Here is a 16,570-nt window from a genome sequence, read left to right as displayed (position 1 = left end):
TTTTTCCCCACAGACAAGGACAATGATCATCTTCCTGCCGTGCATCATGGAGCAGCTGCAGGATGCAGATAGTGACATCCGTGCCACGGCCCTACCAATATTCAGCAACCTGCTGCACCTCCTGAAGGAGGTTAAGCTCAGCGTCATGGCTCTGGAGCTGGCCGGCAAGCTCCCAGCTCTGCTTAACGATGTAAGGATGATAGGGAGTCCAGCACACGAGTGATGTGGCTGCCAGCCCAGCGTGCCCATGCCTGCTGCCTTGTGACAGCGCACCAGGGGACTTTCCTGGCCGCTCACCAGGTTCAGGCACTGCGTGGTCCTGGGCAGACTTTCCGCTGGGCAGAGCTTGCACACTTTGGAGCAGTTCTGAGGGCATCCTCAAGATCTGCATCCTCTCAGCTCGGAGATTTTGCCCCCACTTCACTGGTGGTGCTGTCCCTGCTTGCCATGGACTTGGAGCTGCTGACACAGATGTCCTTCCTTCCTCCTCCACAGGAGTCCGGCACGGTGCATCAGCTCTCCATCGACTTCTTCCTCAAAACGCTGAGCTTTGTGGAGGGCCAAGAAAAGAAGAAGATGCAGAAGACGGTGTGCAGGAACCTGGTCCTGCTGTATCTACACCTGCACGATGAGGAAGAGAACGCGTCCAAGGTGGGAATCAGGTTCATCTGGGGGAGGGTGATGCTGCTCCCGTGGTGCCCCCCATACATCAAGAGTACTGCAGCCCACAGCAGCATCAGCCCCTGCTGCTGCATCCTCCCTGCAGAGGGGCTCTGGGGACACGGGCTCTGCGGCTGCTCGGGCTGCGGTGCTATCTCAGCTCTTTGGCAGGCCTCCCAGAAAGCCCTCCTTGGTGCTGCACGGTTCCTGCGCTGGAGGAAGCTGGAGCACCTGGTGCAGACAGAGCAGTTCTGGCAGATCAGCGACTGCATGGTGTGTATGCGCAACAGTATGCCCATTCCCACACCCCAGGACAGGGTCGGGACCAGCCTGCACTGACCTCACATTCTTCCCTCTTCAGCTGACCAAGAGGAGGAGACAGAGTGCAGCGCAGGACTACCTGGGCGACTGCCTGCTCTACCTGCAGAGCCTGCAGGAAACCCTGCGACTGGAGGCCGTGAGGTTCATCGGTGAGCCACGAGGCTGAGCTTCCCCCATCCCCGGCCCTCCATGCTGCACCCACGGAACAGCGGGGGTCGCTGACGGGGCTTTGTGTTCGCAGGGCTCTTAGGGCGGCACATGAGGGATGAGCAGCGGGCTGACAGAGAGCACATCTACCAAAGTAAGCCAGGGAGTGGGATGTTGGGGCAGCCAGCAGGTGACATGCCTGTCCCTCGCTCCCTCCTGCCAGAGGGGAGAGCTGGGTCATCATGCCTCTCTGTTCCTCTTATCGCAGGCCTTCAGGGAATGAAGCATGACCCCAGTCCAGCTGTCGCTTCCTTGGCCCTTCAGACGCTGAAGATCCTGAAGGAAACGAGGCCACATCCACAAGGAGCCATTGGGCAGCTCTCCACCAGGCTCCGTGGCACATGGAGGAGGTGGCGCTCCTCCCGGGCAGACAGCTGAGCGCCCTGCAAAGCTCCCAGCATCTCCTGCCTGCTGCTCAGCCCCACTCCTCGGGCACATCACTTCCCTTTGCCCCATCGCCCGCACAAATTGTGCTTTTGGAAAGTAAATGGGAGTCGTTAGGACTGGCCCTAGTATCCAGTTTTCATAGTGACTGGGCCCGTGTGCTGCTTTGTAACCTGTTATACTGCAGATAACAGCGGAGCGACATAATGGGAGAATTTCTAGCATTTCCAATGCAGTCTCAGGAACTGCAATTATTAGGCATTATCCAGGTTATTATCCAGTGTGCTTCTATTTTATTAATAAATTGGATGTGAATCAAATAGGATCTAATGTTACCAATGCTGGAATCTATGGGAATAGGCATTTGATGTGTTAGTAATGCTGGTTACAATGCTGTTAGCCTACCAATGAGCCTTTTCTAAATTGGAGAAGACAAAACCTGGACAGAAATCTCGGGTGAAGGGGATGTTCCTGTATCATAGTGTGATCACTTCCTTTCAGCCCACTCATCAGGATTTGTAAACTATGACCGTGCATCACTTGAGACAAAGCTGTTGGGTGCACCTGGGCTGGAGTCAGGGAGGTCACAAGTACCTGATGGGGGCGGTCACATGTACCGGTATATACTATTTGTTGCAAGGCATTAAATTCGTTCTTTTGGCATTATGCACTGTGTGTGAGTCTCATCTGTTCCCCATGTGCGGAGGCACGGTACTTTCACACGCAGCCTTGACTTGTCGCCGGATTTGGAGGCGACAGTTAAGAAAACATTTCTAACAGAACCAAACATTTCTAACGGTACCACAGTGATACCAGAAAGCATTTCACCCCGTCAGCTCTGTCCATTGGTACCAACTCCTCACTGCCATTGGAAGTGAAGATGCTTCTAGAGCTGTCTCAGGACCTGTGGAGTTTGCTATGTGATGACAGTGAAGTCTTCATGCTGTACGTCTCAGCACACTCGGCATTTCCTGCTCCACTCAAACCATGTGAAGGGAATGCTGGTTGTTACAACGTGCTGCTTGTATGCTCTGAAGTCACATCTTAGACCAGCAATACGACATGGCGCCCTTAGGAAACAAAATTCAATGCTTTATTGCTTCTGAGCATTGACATTTTCAATAAATTAAATCAACACAAAGGTTTATAACAAACACAAAAAGGAGCAACCAGATGAAAAACCTCGTTGTAAGAAAAAGCAGCATTTTTTTAATCCAAAAGCAAGAGATCCAACACGCACAAACCCAGAAGGAAATCTCATTCAACATACACAACGTTCCACTTTGCAGAAAGGCGAGACAAATCTGCTCATAACTGCACTGATCACCTCAGGTAGGAACAGAACAGCAGTGAAGTCAATGATATTTAACTCTACCTTCTGGAACTTGGACGTGACTGTAATTCACAGCTGTTGTTCGGCACTGCTCAAAAACCCACCACACTTCTGTCTAGAGAAAAGCTTCAGAGCATTTCTGACAAGCTAATCGATTCTCTCCTTACATGAATGATGCTGACAGAAGTAAACTCACACAGCCAGCTTGGACTTGGACACGCTGCATATTCCAGTAGCTTCCCTGCAAGTACCAGAACTGTCTGTTTAATGCTTCTCACTTCAGGGCACCGATAACTCAGGTTTTTCTGCGCTGCATTACGTTCCACTTTGGTACTGGTTTCGTGCTTGGTCCTCGCTCCAGTGTTTGCTTCAGGTTTTGGTTCTGGTTTTTGTTTTTCAACATCAAACCATTTCTTTGCTAACTTTTTCAACAGCCCACCATCCTCAATAAGGGTATTCTTAATTACATGTTAATTAAGACGTAAGCCATACAATGCCTTCATATATGTCTCCCTACCAGTAAGAATGGGAGCTCCCCACATTAATTCTGGCCATCAGTTCATGTCAGGCAGGTGCACTACAGACCTTCATCACCAACGAGGCTGTTGGAAGAAAAGCTAAGAACGAATGATGCATGAAGAGAAAATTACTCGGCTCTCTTTCACTGTACAGAGTAGTTTAGTCAGCAACCACTTATACTGTCACTATCAATACTTCCAACAAACTCATGTGGAAACCTTTATCCAGGCAGACCCGTGCAAAGAATACAACCCTCCATAATTGCAGCCACGAACAAGAATTATTCTGCCCACGAGCATTTCATGTTCCTTTCTTCATATACTGGGAGAGGAACTGGCTTCTGACAAAGTGGACCAGCTTGGTCTCTGTGCAGAACATGGTAATGGTGGTAGCTGCAAAGCACAGCGCCCCAATGCTGATGTGAATCAGCCTTGACATCCAACCCTTATCGCAGCAGAAGAATGCCTAAAACAAAGGAAACCAGCAACTGAAGGAAAACCAGTTGGCACAAGGTAGGCCAGCTACATACATGATAGATGTTGTTGTTTTATTCCCCCTGCACTGCTTTTTTATTTTTTTAACCGAATCTTTAGTGACCATTTCTTTGCACTATCACCATCAATTACCAAGAACTAAGAATGTGGATATACAGATGGCCAGCAGAACTGTCTGACTCATTAGGTACACAGTTCTCTGCCACCTGGAGAAGGCAAGCAGGCACACATCTGAAGATCAATATAATTGCATGTCTTTGTTTCATTTTTAATAGATCTATACGCAGCCTTGCAAGATGTAATGGAAATCTCCAAGGCTATGGTTGTAAGCCTTTCCTGTTGATAATATTTCTTTCCTTCTGGTAATGAAGCCATCTGACAAACCTCCGCAGTGAAAGGAACATCCCAAGGCAGATACTTACCTCTGAATAAACAGTAATTCCTCCACTTATGACATAAGCGAGTATTAAAAACGGTGAGGGAAGCAAGCCTGTCAAAGGTCTGTAGGAGCTTTCCTTGAAGTACTCATAGATGTACTGGATGCTGTGAGCAATGCGAATACCCATATTAAAGCAGTTGGCAAGGATGAAGCCAACACTTCCGTGCCAGCGGGTCAAGAAATAAGAGATGCACAGGAACACGAAGGACAAGGCCAGCATAACAAAATTGTACCTAGGAAGAAGAAACAACATAAACAACATATGCAGTTGCACTATTTAATTACTAAACTCATTTTCAGAAGATAAAAATCCATTCGCTTTCTAAAACATGGGAGCAACAACTCCTGTCATCTGCTAACAGCCGGCAAGGCTGAGAAAAGAAATGCAGCACAAGAATGAAAAATACGTTGAGTAAACTAAACCAACAACTACTTTAAGTGAAGGAAATTCTATCCTACTATTCACCTGTGCATTCACTTCAGAAAACCTACTAACAATAATTAGCAGTATCAAACACTGAGGACTTTTTCCTTCTCTATTCGGTACTGAAGAACAATAACGCTCAATAGGGTGACACTTAGTCCTGCTCCAAACAGTGGCTTTAAAGAGAAGATCACACTTGGAAAGGGGGACAAAAGCAGTCCTTGCACATCTAAAAAGAATTGCTCAATTGCTAAACTGCTAAAAGAGGATCTCTTTTAATTAATGACCTAAAAAAAATAAAGGCCTAATTAATTTGGAACAGAGCTGTAATAGACAACAGCCACAGAAGTGAAACAAGTCCGATGGCAGCCATCAGGTTGCAGTGCCAACACACCACAACAGAGAACCAAGAAAACATCCAGGCTGCAAAACATCACAGGAAGTCATCTTGTCCAGAGCTCTCCTCAAGGCCGATAAACCACTGAACTCATGTCATCCCAAATGTGATCTATAGAAACTGTGACTGAGAAGTTTTAACAGCTGCAAGACTTTAAGGAGTTTAACATAACAGTCCACCTTAAAAACTGAAGCTTCTATTCACGTACATGTACAGAAAATAAGACTTCACATTAAATTACTTTCCCAGTTTGCTGTGTATTAAAAGCTAATAACCTTGTCAGTTCGGATCCTTTTTACCCAAAGGTTTAAACTAAAGCTTTTACATCGAGGTCTGCACACAGTCCTTAAAACGACTGCAAAAAGAAACTGCCTTCTCAGTAACAGAAAAGCATTTCCAAGCGAATATCCAAGCAGAACAATTGTTCTCCATTTGCATGCTTAACTCCATGCAAATCACACACAGATGCACTGGGGGTACTCCTCACCTGTCCACTTCTTCTTTGCACATCGAAGCAAACGTGAAACATTCTGTTACTCCATTGACAGCAAGAAATAGGACATACAACGAGTAGCACCGGAGAAGATCGGGACCTACAACAAAATAAAGACAGCAGCATTACAAGGATAAAGAGATCATTATTTCTTTTATAAAGCCACAGTTTCATACTCCACAACAGAAGCTGTAACATTATCACCGATGATAACAGCAACTTCTGTGTCCCTTTGAGAAGCTTCTGGTCTGGACATCTTGACAAGATGACAAACAGAATAAACAAAGCAAGGGGAACCCAAACACAAAGTACAAGGCAGCAGCAGCTATTAATGTAACAGACAAGATCTCCTACACAAAAGTGGTGGTTGTATTTATTGGGCCATAAGCTGGTACACGTGACACAAGTCAGGAAAAGCCAATGCTTTATCCTTCCTTCCTTGTAAACCTCCTAATATTGTTAAAACTACTGCTGGGCTACATTCCAGCCTCTGCAAGCATCCCTGCAGGTAACTTTGGGAGCTGTGGTGCTACAGTTGGAATATTCTAAATGCATGCATCTACAGGAGGGCAAAGCAATCAAATAATTCTACCAGAATGAGGCTACTTGAAGCTCCTTTTAACCTGAGCTGATTTTTTTCAGACAGAAAGCTGACCGAGCCAAGAGCTCAGAACAGAGCTGAGAAACAAAAAACACAGCTAAAGCTTTTTACCTGTTCCAGAACTGAGCATTGAACCTCCATAAATATCCAGAGCCAGCTGAGAAAAGGCACATCCAAAAACAGCAATGGTAAGGCCAATCAGAAGCACCAGCTTCAACAGCAGTTCTAACACATTCGAAGCCATAGCAACATCATCCTGGAGAAAAAAACAGAAACAAAACAACAAAACCCAGCAGTCAATTACACGAACTAGAACCAGCACAACTGCTGCTGTCACCAAGAGAAACTGTTCCAGGGGGAAAAAGTCCACTGGCACAATGCAAGGCACAGCCAAGACTATTTTTTGGTATTGACACACCTACACACTTGGTCCTGGCTTCCAGCTGTGCTCAGGTATTCTTATTCTCTTCCGTATTATATGCAAAACTCTCAACAAAGATCAGCCATTGACAGCTCTGTTTCAGGGCTTAAGGAAAGGGGCAAACAGCAGCCAGTAAATAGCAAAGAAAAGCACAGCATTTGCCCAGGGCCACAGCCTGAATCACCAAAAGGGCCACGTCTTCATTGTTACACTGGACTACAAGTTTCGCCACAGCATAAGGAGCCACTTGTGAGTTCTGTACATGGTAAGATGCAGCTGCCCACACCCCTCATGAGGAGTCAAACCTCCTGCCAGGTGCACGGGATAAGCCCACACACAAACACACCATGAACACTCCACGTCAAACACACACACAGGTACACCTCTGTCAGCCTACCATTAACGTGAGACACAACACTTGGCTGACTGGGACCTTCCTATCTGACCAAGAATTTCTTCTAGAGCATACAGAAACCTCTCCTTCATGTAACCATCGTTACTGCGCAAACAATCCCAAAGCTCAGCTAAAACACAGCTGTCTTCCTCTGGAAAGGGCACCCTCTGAAGCGCTCAATGCTTACCAGCCTGTTGTATTTTCAAGTCAGTCAAATATTGTCAAGTGCCACTTATTTGCTGGAAAGAGATTGAACCTACAGTAATTGCCTCAGCACAGCTGCACAGACATGGTGCACAAGCACCATGCTGTTGGAGTAGAGGATTTTAACTTCAATTACCAGACAATGCAGCATTATGTCATTGTACCTCGTAACTCCTACTTCGCTACCTTTTTATCCATTTGCTTTTTGTCCAGACTCCTTCGGCATGGTCTCCACTTCAAGTTTCTTTCCAAATATCTTTACACTCAGTAATTTAAACACACGTCAGTCACACTCCTGATACAATTGATCTCCAACAGAAGGTAAGCATTTCATGTGGAACCAATACTAACAAACGTACCTGCTTCTGATCCTTTACATTCTTCCCTCTTTCCAATACTTGAGCGAAAAAGACATAAAAACTCTCTTCAATAGGCAAAAAGATGAACCTGGCCACCAGCGACCCGAGATTATTCACGATATCATACACACCTTCACAAACAAAACACACCAACAAGCTGTCACTTTTTTTCTGGCACAAATTCCTATTCCACATTTCTGATAAACAAAGAGAGAACCAGTGGAACTTAATGCAGCATTAGAGCAAATCTAGCAATAGCCCCAGACACCCCCAGGCAGCCCCTTCAGTTCTTACTACAGAGGAAGATAAAAGATCCAGATGCAAGAGAATCAGCCTGTGGCGCAGCCAGTGCTGTCACCTGAACTGCTGCTGCCATTCATTACTCTGTAAGGACACTGCTTTTATGGAGCACATTCAGTTGGAGATGTGATGCTACAAACAACAGTGTTCCTGCTGTAACAGCTAACAGACTGCAAAGGAAGACAACAGGGCCAAGAAAATGAAGAGAAGGAACTGCAATGTATCAGATACTATGCTGCCTCCTTCCAAGTTTTTAAAACAGAAACAAGACGCACAGCAGAAGAGGCACAACTGCCAAGTTTTGATCCAAGGGAGAAGCATTCCTTAAATCCACGACCCTCAAACAAGTTGCTCTGGTTTTGTTTCTTGTTTTTTGGTGTGTGTTATATTTAATAACCATTTACCCATCATTCTCTGAAATGCACCTCAACGTCCCAGCGCCACTGAAATCCTCCAACATTTTCATGTTATTTTCAAATGGTTTCTAATATTTTCAGTATTTTCAGAAGCAGACAAAAAGGAGCAACTAGAAAATGATGTCATTGTTGCACAGCATCGCCACACTCACCCTGATCGCCAAAGTTTATCACATTCAGAAAAGTCATCACGTATCGCTCACCTGAAGTTGAAAACACAGAAGTAAGGACAAACCCCCACATCTCTCCCCGTGTGTGTCCAGGCCCTGCTAACAGGACGCATTCCAGAGACATGTCCAGCAGGACGGTACAGTTCTGATCCTCCACAAACCTTCCGTAACTGCACCTGGGTTGCCAACACCTGCTGGTGCCGCTCTGACCACCATCCCCTCCCAGCCTTCCCAGGCTCCTTGTCCATTTTGTGACCTGTATCCACTTTCCTTCCCCCAGCATTCCCACACATTGAGCCTCACCCTCTGTCAAAATCTGCTTCAGGAAGGACTGTTTGAAGAAGCTCCAAGTCAGCCATGCTTCCTTCCAGTTAAGGAAAGCCTGCAAAATCAAAGAAGCAGCGTCACCCTGGTCTGGCTGACTTTCTCCCTTGTGGAAAATCACCATCTTTGCAGATACACAAAGGAACTGCATAAGTTTTCTACAGAGTAAATCACTCAACAGTAACCAGAGAGGGGGAAAAGTTGTTTAGCAGACCAATATAACTCTGCCCCTCACAGTACTGTACATCTTTCAGTGCTCTTCAAAGCACTCCTGCAAGCCTCACAAGACAGAACTGCCTTCATGTCCTCAATCCCTCAGTCTCTTCCTCATCTTTGCCTTTTCATTTCTTTCTTTGCCCCATTTCCTTTTTGGATGACATCAGAGATCTGAGTATCTGCAGGACGCTGTGCACCACCACGTTCTGTCTGAGGAGAAGTTGAAGTACCAGCTCTGTAAGACAACCCTGGATTCTCTTCTACCTGATACCAGCTCACTCCCTTTAACACTGTAAATGTTCCATCTCCAATCAACAGATGAGGCAGCCAACGAGGCCCAGAAACAAAGAGCTCCAGGTTCACTGTGGTTTTCTGACAAGGATTTGAATGCAACAACTGTGAATGGAATTTTATACAACCATGCTTCCTAACCAGCCATGGTGTCCAGGAGCAGAAATAATCTTTCAGTCACTCCATCAACTCCAGTTTTCAAAGCGCTCTCGTCAAAGACTTAAGAATGAACTGTGTGACCCACCTTATCCGCCATCCAGTTAGGTAACAGGCCTTTCATTCCTGTAATCGGAAATGACTTCTTTGTTGCTTCAGGAGACCCCAAGAACTTTGCAAAACAAACCACATAGCACAGCACCAGAACACTGGTGTACAAAAGCTGGAAAGACAAGGAAGGAAAAAAACAAAGAATGAGTGAGAACTCAGTGAGAAGTGAAGGCAGTTCTTCCTCCTGTCAACTCTGAACCTAGCTGAAGGCGTTACTGTAACTCCCCTCCCCACACACAGAGTACTGTTGATTTAAATTCATTTTAATCAGCAGATCAGCATCACAGCCCTCTGCCCTCAAGAACAGCTAAAGCACACACAACATAACAACCTTATTCACAAAATGTACCTTTAGGCACACAACAAAGGTGCCCATTAAACTGACTGGGCTCAACGCGCCAAGTAACGTCTATCACCAAAATCCTTCACATTTAAACCCTCACCTCGGAGGAACATTCTCTCACCTCCTCAGTGTTATCTAGCAGGTTAAATGTCACAGACAGCAGCAAAGAACATTTCAGAGCAAGAATTTATATACAGAATACAGGAAACTTACCTGAGCCAAGGAAAAAATGTGAAGGCCCCATTGCGGATAAAGGATGACTAAGATAACTGTCAAAGTGCATTTTGACACTATCGAAAGGCTTTCAGCAATTACCTTCAAGAAAGAGAAAATAGACAACGCTCATTTTTGCCAGCTTAACCACCTACAGGAAGGCAAAGCACTCCAGTTTCACACACACAACCCACAAAGGACCTGTAAGGCATTCACAGTCAGTGTGGCTACCACAGTTCTGCTGCTGCATTGACCACGTCACGCTGCAGCATCTCTGCACATTCTCAAGTCTTATAGGGCACTTTTCCCCCATCACACTGCCCCGCTCCCTTGTGTGGGACCCACATGGGAGTAAATCCTGCTTGGCACAATCGTGACCCCAGCTGCTGCATTTCACAGCCTCACACCGACAGTGAAAAGCAGAAGTGTGGAAGGCGTCTGTGCCTCCCTCTGAGCAACACTTGTGATTATACATTTAATGAGCATTAGGGAGGTAACTTCTAAACAAATTAACTTCCTTTTTTAAACAGGAGCAAATTAACGTTACAAATACATTATGACTACATCGTACAGCACGAAGCAACCCATAGCTTCATTTGTTTTTTAAGCACCCCTGAACATGCACAGATCCAGTTCAGGAATCTGGTCTTCATTTCCATTACGTCACTTTTTCAGCACGAAGTTTCTCCGTCCCACACAGCCCTATGCTCACAGCTTCCCTACTAACCTTAAGCCTTACAAACAGGTGAGCCTGGGCTAAAACCCAGAATGGCTCCCCTAGAAGCTCAACAACTGCAGAGAGGCCAAACGCCACCACGCCAGCCTGATAGTGAGGAACCACGGATGGATCCGGAACTTCAAGTACGTGCAGCCAGACGAAGCCCAGGAAAACAGACCAGAAGACACCAAGAGGGACTCTAAAAAGTTAATGTAAAAACAGTCAGGTTTCCTTCAGCAGAAAAAAGAACAAGAGAAAATCTGATTCAAATTTCCCACGCTGCTGTACTTTACGTATGTCGAAAGAGATCAGACAAACTCATTGCTATTGTAGCTACAAGTTTTGGTGTAAAACCTGTCAGTGCGAGCTACTACTTGCAGCTATGAGTCTGATAGCCCCAATGTAACTGTTACAGTGAGCCTTCCAGGCAATGGCAGTGGAGTCAGCAGAAGAAAACATGCACGGCATGCAGTGCAGACACGGGCTGCAGACACGGGCCGCCTCGTGCAGGTCCCGCTGCAGGACCCGCCGCCTCCTCCAGCCGGAACCAGGAGTGAGCTCTAAAGCAAAGCGGAGCCGCTCTCACGTCAGCCACAGCAGGTTGATGGTCGCGGCCCAGCTCCGCTCCGCGCCGCCGCTCAAGCAGGCCCTGCGGAACGCCTCCCTGGCCAGGAACACCGCGGTGGAATAGAGCAGCGTCAGCCTGCGGGAGACACGACGGGACACGGGGTCGGCCCCGCTCCGTGCCAAGGAAACCCGGCCACCAGAGGCGGTTCCCGGCGGCTCCCATTGCCGGGGCAGCGCGGCGTCACCTCACGCTGACGACGCCGAGGAGCTCCCCGGACAGGTAGCGCAGCGTCAGCGCGTTCAGCCTGAAGGTGACCGCCCGGAACAGCACCTGCGGGAGAACGGGGGAGGAAAGCGCTGCCGGGGGGCCGGGCCGGCTCCCGCGGGCGCCGCCCAGGAGGGCGAGGAGCGGGAGGAGGCGGAGCCGGGGGTCCCGGGTCGGCCCGCACCTGCAGCAGGGCGCTGGACGAGGCCAGGCGGGCGGTCTGATGGAGAGCACCGACGGCCGCCATGACACCGAGCGACCGGCCGGAAGGACGGCGTCGCGCCGCGATGACGTCACGAGGGGGCGGACGGCAGCAGAGCTGAACCCGACCCGTGTGGTGCCTGTCAGCAGGTGGCGGCGGGGTGACACAGCGGGGTGTGCAACGATACAATGTACGGCCTCAGTGTGCGGGGAAATGGCAGCCAGAGGCGTCCAGCTCCACTTGTGAATGTGGATGGAGCACAAGCAGCGCGTGTGAGCGCAGTGATGTGGTGCATTGCAGCACTGGGGGCACGGACAGGAAAGAAAAGCCCCAGATCTGGCCATGCAGCTTTTAGCAGCGCCGCATTCGGCTCTTGTTCTTTGCTGGCCAAAACACGGAGCTGCTGGTAGTGACAGTGCTGAGACACGGCGCTTTGTAGCTGACACTGCTCCACACAACTGTGCTGTTGTGCTCTTTGCACCCGGTGCAGTTCCCATGGAAATAAATGGCAGGCATTACTTTTGGAGCAGCCCGTACAATACAACTTCACCACCTCATTTTATCTGTGCCTTATCATCCTACCTAAAATGTACGACTCTTTTCTGAGAATCCAATAGTACCGAAGGTTCATCGTAAGAGACACTTCAGGAGTCACCTCAGGCTGTTCTAAGCGGTAGAACACTCCCATCGCATCCTGAGGAATGTGGAGAGGTTCAAAGAAGAGGCTCTGACCCCACGTCTGAGGCTAAACCAGCACTGACATCCTCCGTGCACACCATACTCCTAACATTCCATGTCTGATGTGGAGCAAACTCCTGTCCATCCGCACACAAAACCTGATGCGATCAATTATGCTGAAAGCACAATACAGAAAGCAAAAACCTGTTCTCTGTCTGTGGCGAACCTGAAATCTTTCCAACAGAAACAGAGCCCCACAGCATCCCTATGGGAGCAGCAAGGCACAAATGCCACTTCTGACTACTGCAGTGACACCATACCCCGAGCCTGTGACTTGAATCACTTCATCCTCTCACAAACATTACATTGTACAGAACGAAACCCCGTAATGTTGTCAGTAACGTTTCCGAAGGGTATATGCAGGTTCACTGCAGCCTAGGAGAGAGCTAGCCAGGAAACCATGAAGTCAGCCTTGCTTTTTTATTGAATTATGGCAGTTTTCCAGACCTTTGTGTGATTATTAAAACAAAAGAGAGAACTGTGGTGCTTAACAATGAGATCAGATCAGCGGTACAGAGAGTGGAATGTGTAATTTGCAACAGGGGAGGCCCAAAATCAGACTTGCCTTGTTAAACCATACAGATAAAAGGGTGAGCAGCCCTTTTCACTGTGCAACACTGGGTTTTTCAACCAAATCCATGTGAGGCTGCTATGAGCTTTGCGTGTCATTTTCTTGAAGCACATGACGACTCACCAATAAAAAGTGAACTCATTCAGTCTGCTGGCTGTTTTGCAGCCCAGGCTTACATTTGGTCCCTTTTTACCTCTGAGCCAAAGTCTAGCATCGTTAGCAAGAGGCCAAGCTAAGACATTTACTTACACGCAATACCATTTAACCACGTTAATAATGCAGGACATCAGGTGGTTCCAGCTGGGTAGTGCAGTGAAGACGTATCAGCTATTTGCTCAGAACTGAACTGAGAAAACAGAACACTTCATCTTTGCTAACACCATCGTTACTGTCCGTGTTCTACACACAGAAGGTGTGCCCACGTGAAGAACACGCTCTGTGCTAACTGTGGGGCACAGCACACTCCTCGGTGGCTGCTCCTGCATTCCTGAAGGAAAGCAGTCTTTGTTAGCAGATCTTTTGCTTGGAAGACAAACCAAACAGTTACTTACACCAGAACACAGTAAAGCAAAAAGAATAATAAAGTTACTTGAAAAGTGATTGTGCAGAATGGACAAGGGAGAAATGCTCAATACTTGCAGAAGTAGAAAGAAAGGTCCTGAAAACAAGGGAGAATTCTGGCATCACTTATTTTAAAAGAATGGTGACTCAGTATTTAGAAAAGAGGTCAGCCACTGGATTTCACAACCACATGTGGAGAACACTACAGAGGAAACTGGATGGGTCTGCCAAAGCAGTCAGTGTAGGGCCGAGAGCTGCCTCCCCCACACACACCGAGGTGGATTCAAAACAAAAAAACACAGAACTCTCCTCTGCAACTATTTCTGAAGTGTTTGACCAGCAGAGTGCAAAAACCAGCAGCACTGAACTGCTACAGGGACCGAAATGTGCTGACATCACCAGAGCCAGGTGGGCAAATCCGAGACAGCTTCGTGTGTTACTGCCCATCCTGTACCCAGCTGTGCATAAATAGGAAATGTCAGTCTAACTATTCCAATGCAGTCTGTAAGGTGAACAGACAACACGTGGAAAAGAAGGACTTCCCAGTCTTCTCCTGGAAGTGAATGAGAGGAATTTTATGGACAACAAGGAAAGCATATTGATAGTCAGAATGCTTGTACAGCACATGCATGCTATAAACTGCACTGTATTCCACGATACTGTCTCATCCTTGTTGCTCTCCTCTGGTGTTTTCAGCCTGGGTAACGTCAACTGAAGCAGCACACCTTACAGCACACACCGACATAACTAAACACAAGTCACAAATAAGGGAGAAGTGGAGCAGATCATTCCTTTATAAGATTAAAAAACCATCCTGGGGATTTTCTTTGAAACTTATGCCATGCGGTTCCTGAACTTCCTTTTCATCCCAATGGTTCCCAAACACTTTGTCCTTCACAAGACCGTCTTCCCCCCCTGGGGAAAACACAGCATTTCCACTGCTCAAGCATTACAGCTGGAAGGCACAGGACAGGAATTAAAGCACACTTCACTAAGTGAAACTGTTAACTGCATTTAGAGACTGAAATAATGCAGAAAGCCTAAAAGAATGAATGTCCTCTCCTTGCAGAAATGGATGGAGGTTTCAAGAACCAAAGCTCACCATCTGTCTCCCTTTCTGTCACTGAAGGAGCACGCCAGCTCCTTCATAGCATGCCTCTGATCCTCTCGTTTTCCAAGGCAAAAACCTAAGAATGACTCTCACAGGACTCATTAAGGCTGCTCCCCCCTCCAAGCAAAGAGTAAGCACAAGTAGAACTCTGCACAGTGCTCCCAGGAGATGCATGGGAAGACATGTACTGAGGCAGCCAACGCAGCTACTTTCACCTCTCTGGGAAACAGACTGAAAAAGCTGAGGCTGAAAGGACAAATGATGTTTTCAGTTTACTGCTTTAACTTCTCAGCTAAACAGCAAGGATGAGCTGTCCACAACTACGAGCAGTTTTGCTAGTAATTCACATGGCCACTCACTGGAATGAGGAACGCGCTGCTTAGTGACTTGTGTATAGAAGCAGGGAGCACACACATGTCATACAGCACAGGGGTTTAACAGCCAGTATCCTTACGGTGCTTTTTGAAAGCAGCCAGGACAGTCAGGTCACAAAGATCACAGCAGTCTTGACTGACTGATCTTCACTCACAGAGGGGTTCTTGAGATCTTTCCTGTTGCATTATAAAACGATGAGCATCAGAGCTCACACGTACACCTGCACAGTGGAAAGTACCCAACGTTCATTGAAGTCATCCAGGATGCACGCAGCATTCAGAGATTCCTGGTCCTTTTACATACCCACAAAGCACTGTGTACTTCGAAGACAAGGAAGTGGTGTACAGACACACACCTGTGATTGCTTGGCCCCACTGATGCTGTTAGCAGCCAGGTTTGATCAGAGGCTGAGCAGTCAAAAACTCTTTCAGAATCTTATCCACCATCCTCTCTTCAGCTCCCCTGCTGGAGCTGTTTTCACATCTGTGAAAATCTATTAAACTCTAATGTTTGCTTTTGTAACAAAGTCCTCCAAGACTGCAAACAGCCTTCCTTTTCTCTCCCTTTTTACTGTTTAATAACTTGTACAGAAATAGCCATGCTGCAGATCTGACAAAAGCCAACCCACCACAAACCGTGAAACAAACATGCACATAAAAACTTGGGGCAGGGGAGGAAACCCTCCAAAAATCCACAACCTATTTGAGACTTTATAAAGACTCCTCCCAGCCTCACCATGGGGTGTTTGGCCTCAGCCCACCCCCCACAGAAAATATTCTCTTTTTTCCCCTTGTGAGAATACTGACAAATGTGGGTGGCAGCCTGGGGCTCTTCTCCTGGCTCACAGCATTGCCCAAACACACACAGCCCGCCTCCATGCTAAAGTAAAACTGCAGCATTAAAATATTTCTGCGTGCTGCATCTGTTCTCACCACCCACAGTCTTGCTCCTGCCTTGCTGCTCTTGCCTACTGGCGTGAGTATTCCAGCTTTAGATAGAACTGTTTTAGGGATACAGGCCAAGAAGGTTAACAACAGTTAGCTTTTGTTGTTTGGGTTGAATATGGTTAAAATCAGTGCCCACACCCAGTATTAATAAACAGGCTCAGTCCGTGGCAGTGGACAGGTTCATCCCTGCAGAAGAGAACTGCCAAGTGAGTGCCAGCAACTACTCCAAGTCTGTGCAGCACCGCCTGCAGAAAGTGCTCTGTACTCTTCCTTACTGACGTTCTTGGGTTGGATGTCTTTGGGAAAGCTGCCTGTTTTCTGTGCT

The 16,570-nt window shown here is 47.3% G+C and overlaps 2 protein-coding genes across 2 annotated transcripts; one reads left to right on the top strand and one right to left on the bottom strand.

Annotated features, from left to right (window-relative positions):
• Positions 1–576: 576 nt before the first annotated feature.
• LOC146755151 (uncharacterized) lies at positions 577–1,897 on the top strand. Its single transcript, XM_085526384.1, has 4 exons — positions 577–933; positions 1,022–1,130; positions 1,223–1,282; positions 1,397–1,897. Exons 1-4 carry the CDS (start codon positions 577–579, stop codon positions 1,564–1,566), a joined length of 696 nt encoding a protein of 231 aa, XP_085382510.1. The 3' UTR covers positions 1,567–1,897.
• Positions 1,898–2,643: 746 nt separating this feature from the next.
• LOC146755150 (man(5)GlcNAc(2)-PP-dolichol translocation protein RFT1-like) lies at positions 2,644–13,465 on the bottom strand. The gene is made up of 14 exons (XM_085526383.1): positions 13,445–13,465; positions 12,525–12,636; positions 11,721–12,081; positions 11,495–11,611; positions 10,918–11,107; positions 10,191–10,292; positions 9,612–9,746; positions 8,840–8,918; positions 8,519–8,569; positions 7,651–7,781; positions 6,384–6,528; positions 5,666–5,771; positions 4,341–4,590; positions 2,644–3,889 (listed from the first exon to the last, which is right to left on the bottom strand). Exons 1-14 carry the CDS (start codon positions 13,463–13,465, stop codon positions 3,725–3,727), a joined length of 1,965 nt encoding a protein of 654 aa, XP_085382509.1. The 3' UTR covers positions 2,644–3,724.
• Between the last annotated feature and the right edge of the window lie 3,105 nt (positions 13,466–16,570).

Source organism: Coturnix japonica, chromosome 36, assembly GCF_054131305.1.
Source record: "Coturnix japonica strain WE chromosome 36, WE-NBRP24, whole genome shotgun sequence".
Classification (NCBI taxonomy): Eukaryota; Metazoa; Chordata; class Aves; order Galliformes; family Phasianidae; genus Coturnix; species Coturnix japonica.
This window is presented reverse-complemented; position numbering and strand designations above follow the sequence as displayed.